This window comes from Dasypus novemcinctus, chromosome 12 (assembly GCF_030445035.2).
Source record: "Dasypus novemcinctus isolate mDasNov1 chromosome 12, mDasNov1.1.hap2, whole genome shotgun sequence".
NCBI lineage: Eukaryota > Metazoa > Chordata > Mammalia > Cingulata > Dasypodidae > Dasypus > Dasypus novemcinctus.
Genome location: NC_080684.1, coordinates 97,797,804 through 97,803,316, shown reverse-complemented (window position 1 = coordinate 97,803,316; position 5,513 = coordinate 97,797,804). Strand labels below are relative to the sequence as shown.

The 5,513-nt window shown below is 57.9% G+C and overlaps 1 protein-coding gene across 1 annotated transcript; it reads right to left on the bottom strand.

The window, feature by feature from the left end:
* Positions 1–414: 414 nt before the first annotated feature.
* LGALS1 (galectin 1) lies at positions 415–3,604 on the bottom strand. Its single transcript, XM_004451604.5, has 4 exons — positions 3,471–3,604; positions 2,081–2,160; positions 919–1,090; positions 415–614 (listed from the first exon to the last, which is right to left on the bottom strand). Exons 1-4 carry the CDS (start codon positions 3,477–3,479, stop codon positions 468–470), a joined length of 408 nt encoding a protein of 135 aa, XP_004451661.1. The 5' UTR covers positions 3,480–3,604; the 3' UTR covers positions 415–467.
* Between the last annotated feature and the right edge of the window lie 1,909 nt (positions 3,605–5,513).

Genomic DNA, 5,513 nt, shown 5'->3' with positions numbered 1-5,513 from the left:
AACCCTTGTATAGATGAAAAAACTGAGGCTCAGAGAGGCCCTGCATTGTTGGACTGCATATCTCCTTCCAGCTCATGAACATAGACAAGAGGGGTTCGTTCTTCTTCCCACCTCTCCGTTCGTGCTTCCCGGTCATCATAGCATGGATCTGTCCCTGCCTCTTCCCCCTGGCTGCATCTAGTCAATACCTCTTGTGCACCCACTGTGTGCTGGGGCCACTGGGTTGGAAGCAGTCTGAAGGCAGGAACTGGGTCTTATTCAGTCACCAAGCCCCCACTGTGTGCTAGGCTCTGTGCTTGGCCCAGGGGTCCCGAGCGACGAGACGTCCCTGGTACCTAGGCACCTAGGAGGTGTGCAGTGAGGAAGGGAAAGAAGGTGAAGATCTGCCCACCTACACACACACACACAAGCCCATTCAGGGGGAGAAGAGGCAGCTGCCTTTATTGGGGGTTGTGAGCCGGCCAGCTTTAGTCAAAGGCCACGCACTTGATCTTGAAGTCGCCATCAGCTGCCAGGTAGTTGATGGCCTCCAGGTTGAGACGGTTGGGGAACTTGAACGTGTGCTCATCTGGCATCTTGATGGTCAGGTCTGCCTGGTCGAAGGAGATGCACACCTGGGGAGCAGAGGAGGGCAGTGAGTGGGGCCCAGGCACGGACCCTGCCACAGGAGCCTCAGCTCTGCAGCCCCAGCCACCACCCAGAGGCCACGGACCCTCCCAGAGCCCTTTCCTCACACATCCCTGACTCTGCAGGTGAAGCCGCTGGGGTTCAGAGAGGAGATGATGCTCACCTGCAGCCAAGTGAGGGAGGGGAGGCAGGCCAGGGCCCCGAAACCCATTTCTGCCCCAGCCCACCACATGCCCAGCCCTGGCCCCCAGCCCATCCCGTACCCCACCCCGGCCCCAGGCCCCGGCCCACCTCTGTAACGCTTCCAGGCTGGAAGGGGAAGACAGGCTCGCGGTGCTCAGCCCCCCAGGCCCCGCCATCCTTGCTGTTACACACGAGGGTGTTGGTGTCCCCGTGGGCGTTGAAGCGAGGGTTGAAGTGCAGGCACAGGTTGTCTTTATCCTTGCCCAGGTTCAGCACGAAGCTGGAGGGTAACAGTGGAACTGAGGCCCTTGGGCTGACCAGTCTGTGCCACTCAATACAGCATTAATGCCACAGTTCCGGCTCTGCCATCTACTTGCTGTGTGACCTTGAACAAGTCCCTGCCCCCTTCTGGGTCTCGGTTTCCTCATCTGTACAATGGAGGCTGCACAAGGAGGATCTCTAAGGGGCTTAAGACTAGAGGACATTAGCAGGTGTCCCAGAATTAAAAACTCGTGAAGCGTCAGCTCGCCGACCTGGCTGCCTTCCGGGTTTCCTCATCATGGCCGCCTCCCCCCTTGTTTTACTGATTAACCAACTGAGGCTCCGTGAGGTTGGTTGACTCGTCCAAGGTCACCTGGCTGCTGAGAAAATAGCCAGCTGGCTGCATGAACGCTGAGCAAAGAAGGAGTAAAGGAATGAAAGGTTGAGTGGGTGAATGACTAAAGGCAGGAAGGGGGACCTCAGAGGAAGGGCAGGGGGGGAGAATCCCCCTCATTCCCTCTCCTCCTCCCATCCAGCTCCAAGGCTCTCCTGGAGCCACCATGGAGATGGGCCTATCTGAGGTAGAGGAGAGGGATGGGAGGTGGAGGAGAGGACCTGAGGTGGAGGAGAGGACCTGAGGTGGAGGAGAAGACCTGAGGTGGAGGAGAGGACCTGAGGTGGAGGAGAGGACCTGAGGTGGAGGAGAGGACCTGAGGTGGAGGAGAGGACCTGAGGTGGAGGAGAGGACGGGAGGTGGAGGAGAGGATGGGAGGTGGAGGAGAGCATGGGAGATGGATGAGAGACAGCAGCTGGTTTAGATTAAGAGGCTCAGGCAGGAGGGAGGGTGATGGCAAAGGAGGGGGCGCCCAGACCCCACAGAGGAAGTGACTCATCTAAAGATCGTTGCTGGGCTGCACTGTTAACCCCCTCCTGGCCGGGGGAGAGAGGGGCCCCGGCTAGCAACACCCCTACCAGAGGGTCTCCCCCTCCCGCCGCCATCGCCCCTCACCTCTTGGCGTCAGGGGCCACCTCGCCCCGCACTCTGAGGAACTCCCCGGGTTTGAGGTTCAGATTGCTGGCGACCAGACCCTGCGCAGACAAGACCCCACCCGGCGGGTAAGAAGACGCTGGCCTCGGCTGCCCGTAGGGTCCTGGGTGCTTAGGGGAGGGGCCGGGGGCGTGCCCACCCTGGATCCCGTGGCCAGGCCAACTGGAAGCCTGCGGAACCAGTCTGCAAGTTCCAGTCTGAGTCCAGGGTCTGTCACAAGAGCAAGGTTCTAGAAGCGTTTGCGGTTCAGTTTGGGGTTTGGGAAGCAGAGCGGCCTGGGGGTGGGGGGTGCAATGCCACTCCTCATTTAAGAGATGGAGAGAACCAGGCTCTGGGTGGGGCAGCCATGTGCCCTAGGTCACGCTGCGGGCTGGTGGCAGGGCTCCTGGCAGCTGGTCCAGAGAAAGGCGAGTGGAGGGTCTGCCCCTCTGCGGGGCAGGAAGTGGCCTGGGGCTGGGGGGATCCCCACCATCCCCGTTCAAGGGCCCCCTGTGCTGGAGAGGAGATCCCCAGGAATACAGAAGGGAGAGCACCGAAGGCCTTGGGGGTGCAGCCTGGGATAGCTCCGGAAGGGCCAGAAAGGGAGCCTTCAAGGGTGAGTGGGGCTGCCCCTCCCACCCCCGGGGCCAGAGCTGGAGGGACAGGAATGCACCGGAAGCAGTGGTTCCTGCAGCCAGAAACGAACCCTCTCCCTGGAGCCTGTGGCGTCTCCCCTGCTTCTTCCTCCCTTACCCTCCCCCGCCTCCCAGCTTGGGGAAAGGGGCAGTGGGACACTCCCCAGCCTGCCCCCTGACCAGCCAGGCTAGAGCCACCCTCCACCCCATAAGGCAGCCAGGTCCCCCATCCGTTCTGTCCGCCCCCCACCCCCCGCCCCGCAGCCTGTCTCTGGTCCTGGCCGGTTTTCAGCACTCTCTGGAGCAGAGGGTGACTCCGACCTGGCAGTGGTAACGGGACAGCTGCAGTGGGGGGAGGGGACAGAGGGCTCTGTGGAGTAGGAGGGGGAAGGGACAGTGGCCTGGGCGGCACCAAAGCACACCCCCCACCAGCCACACCCTTCTCACTCCCACTTCTCCGAGCTGCAGAGCTGTGGAAAGCCCGACCTTGGCAGAAATAGCTGAGCTGACTGACTCTGGAGGGATCCTGCAAATTCTCAAGCCAGAGCAGGCCTTTGGGGACCACGGTGCCCACCCCCATTTTGCAGACACGGCCACTGAGGTCCAAAAAAGATTAGAAACTTGTTCCAGGACACCAGGAGGGAACTGGAATCCAGTTCCCGATCTGCCCCCAGCTTGCCCCTGGCTGCTGGACCCCACCCATCCCTTGGGTCTTGGGGTGGGGCCCCCACACTCACGCAGGCCATGGCTGAGGACAGGAGCAGGCTCCAGGGACTGAGGACCAGCTGTCTGAAGACTCCACCCAAGAGAGGGGCCCGGGCCGGTCCCTCCCTTTTAACTGGACCAGGCGCCGCCGAGCCCCGCCCCCTAGAAGCTCAGCCAATTGGAAGTCAGGAATGGGATGGAGGCCACCGCAGGCCGGGGCAATGGAATTTTGGAGCCACTTCTGGGGCAGAAGGACCAATCAGAATGCCCACGCACCCCCCACCCAGGGCTCAAGCTCCACCCCTCATTCTCTTTCTCTGTCTCTCCCCACCCCATCTCCCAAACCGTGCTGTGGCAGGGACTGGGGGAAGCCAGTGGAAAATAGTTGGAGGATGAGCTAGACCCAAGAGTTGGCGGGAAGGGGGCCCGGGGCCAGCAGGCTGAGATGGGGCGGCAGCTGAGGACGGCTGTGGGGGGTGCAGGGCCCTGGGACAGGGAGGCTGCGCCTTGGCAGGGCCCGGGCGTGGTCGCCCAGGGGGCACAGGGCCCCGCAACCACAGGGCCCTGGCCCCACTGCGGCTTCCTTGCCTGCCGCCTGTGCGCCTCACTCCATCTACATAAGAAGGGCTGGGACTGGGGGGCCAGGAGGGGACAGGCAGAGTGATGTGTGTGTGTGTGTGGGGGGTGGCTAGCACCGCCAGTGGCGAGGGTCCAGGGACGCCAGCCTCTGTCGCAATCCTTTGGAAGGCCCAGGCCCAGGACCTGCTGGCTGGCGCTGGGACCTGGGTCCTGGGCGGCGGCTGGTCCTCCACGTGCTTGCTGAAGGCGGAGGCGTTGGAGATCGGGAGGAATGTGGCGCCTCGGCTGGATCACCCCAGGAGGGTGGCCCACGCAGCTGGAGGGGCAGCACGTGATCAGCCGGGACCTGGGGGGCGGGGTGTCAGTGCTGGAATTGTGGCCGGTGAAGGGGATACCGTCCGAGCACACCAGGGTAGAGTCTTGTAAATAACAAATCATGGCTTTACTGAAGACAGCTTGAAGAAATGATGGACTTCAAATCTTGGAATTGGCCTCACCGCCAATTAGATAGCCATGGAACAAACATTCCCACGAAGGAACAGCTTATTGTCAATAAGCCAGAGTGTCATACTCTTGAAGAATAAGTTCGCGTCCCACCAGAGTCGCCAAAAAAAACCCCCAAAAAAACCAAAAAACAAAAAACCCTTGCAGAATATTTAGGAACAAACTGTGTTGTACATCTATCAGTAGAAGGATCGGTTTTGCTTGTATGAGAAAGGATAAAGTTTTAAAAACAGAAAGTGGAAAAGTAAGAAATTATGATTCAAGAAAATGGGAATGGTCTGAAGTATTTTGAAAAGAGCAGCCATTGTACAGCTTGTCTCACTGGAGAATACCCTGTGGAATTGGAATGGTAGCTGTTGGAGGCAAATATGTCACTTCGTTGAGAAATAAAAAGCATAACCTTGCAGAAAAAAAATATCAGACTAACCACTCCTGCCTCCCACTTCTGTAAATCAGCCCGCGACCTTGCACTTACATTCTGCTTCTGTAACCCGCTTGCAAACTTTCACCTAGCAACGTTAGCCAGCGAGCAAAAGTCAGGCTGATCCCACATAAAATCCTATATAAACCTATGAAAACTGAAAAATGGGGCTCAGAATTTGGAGATTGACTCTCCTCTCGGCCCGTGCATAATAAATCTGTTCCTCCACCTTTTCAAGGGCCCTTTTGAGTTTTTCTGCTGCTCAGAACTCCTCCTGGTTTTGCTGCAACAATTTCAAGATAGAAAGTTGCTCAAGAAGTTATAGTAATTATGCCTTATTATCCAGTTACTGTTACTCAGTGGACATAATGTAAAAGGCCACAAGCTTATGTTTACCTTTCTGAGATTTGGGATTTTACTGAAAAAGCTACCGAAGTGTTATGCTTTTTAAAATAATCCTAGATAGATATTTTTGTGTTATCCAGGAATTTGTGTGCTCCTTTAAGTTTTATTTAATAGTTTAATAAAACATCGGTCCAGCAATATTCTTTACTGAGCACTTCCGCTGTGC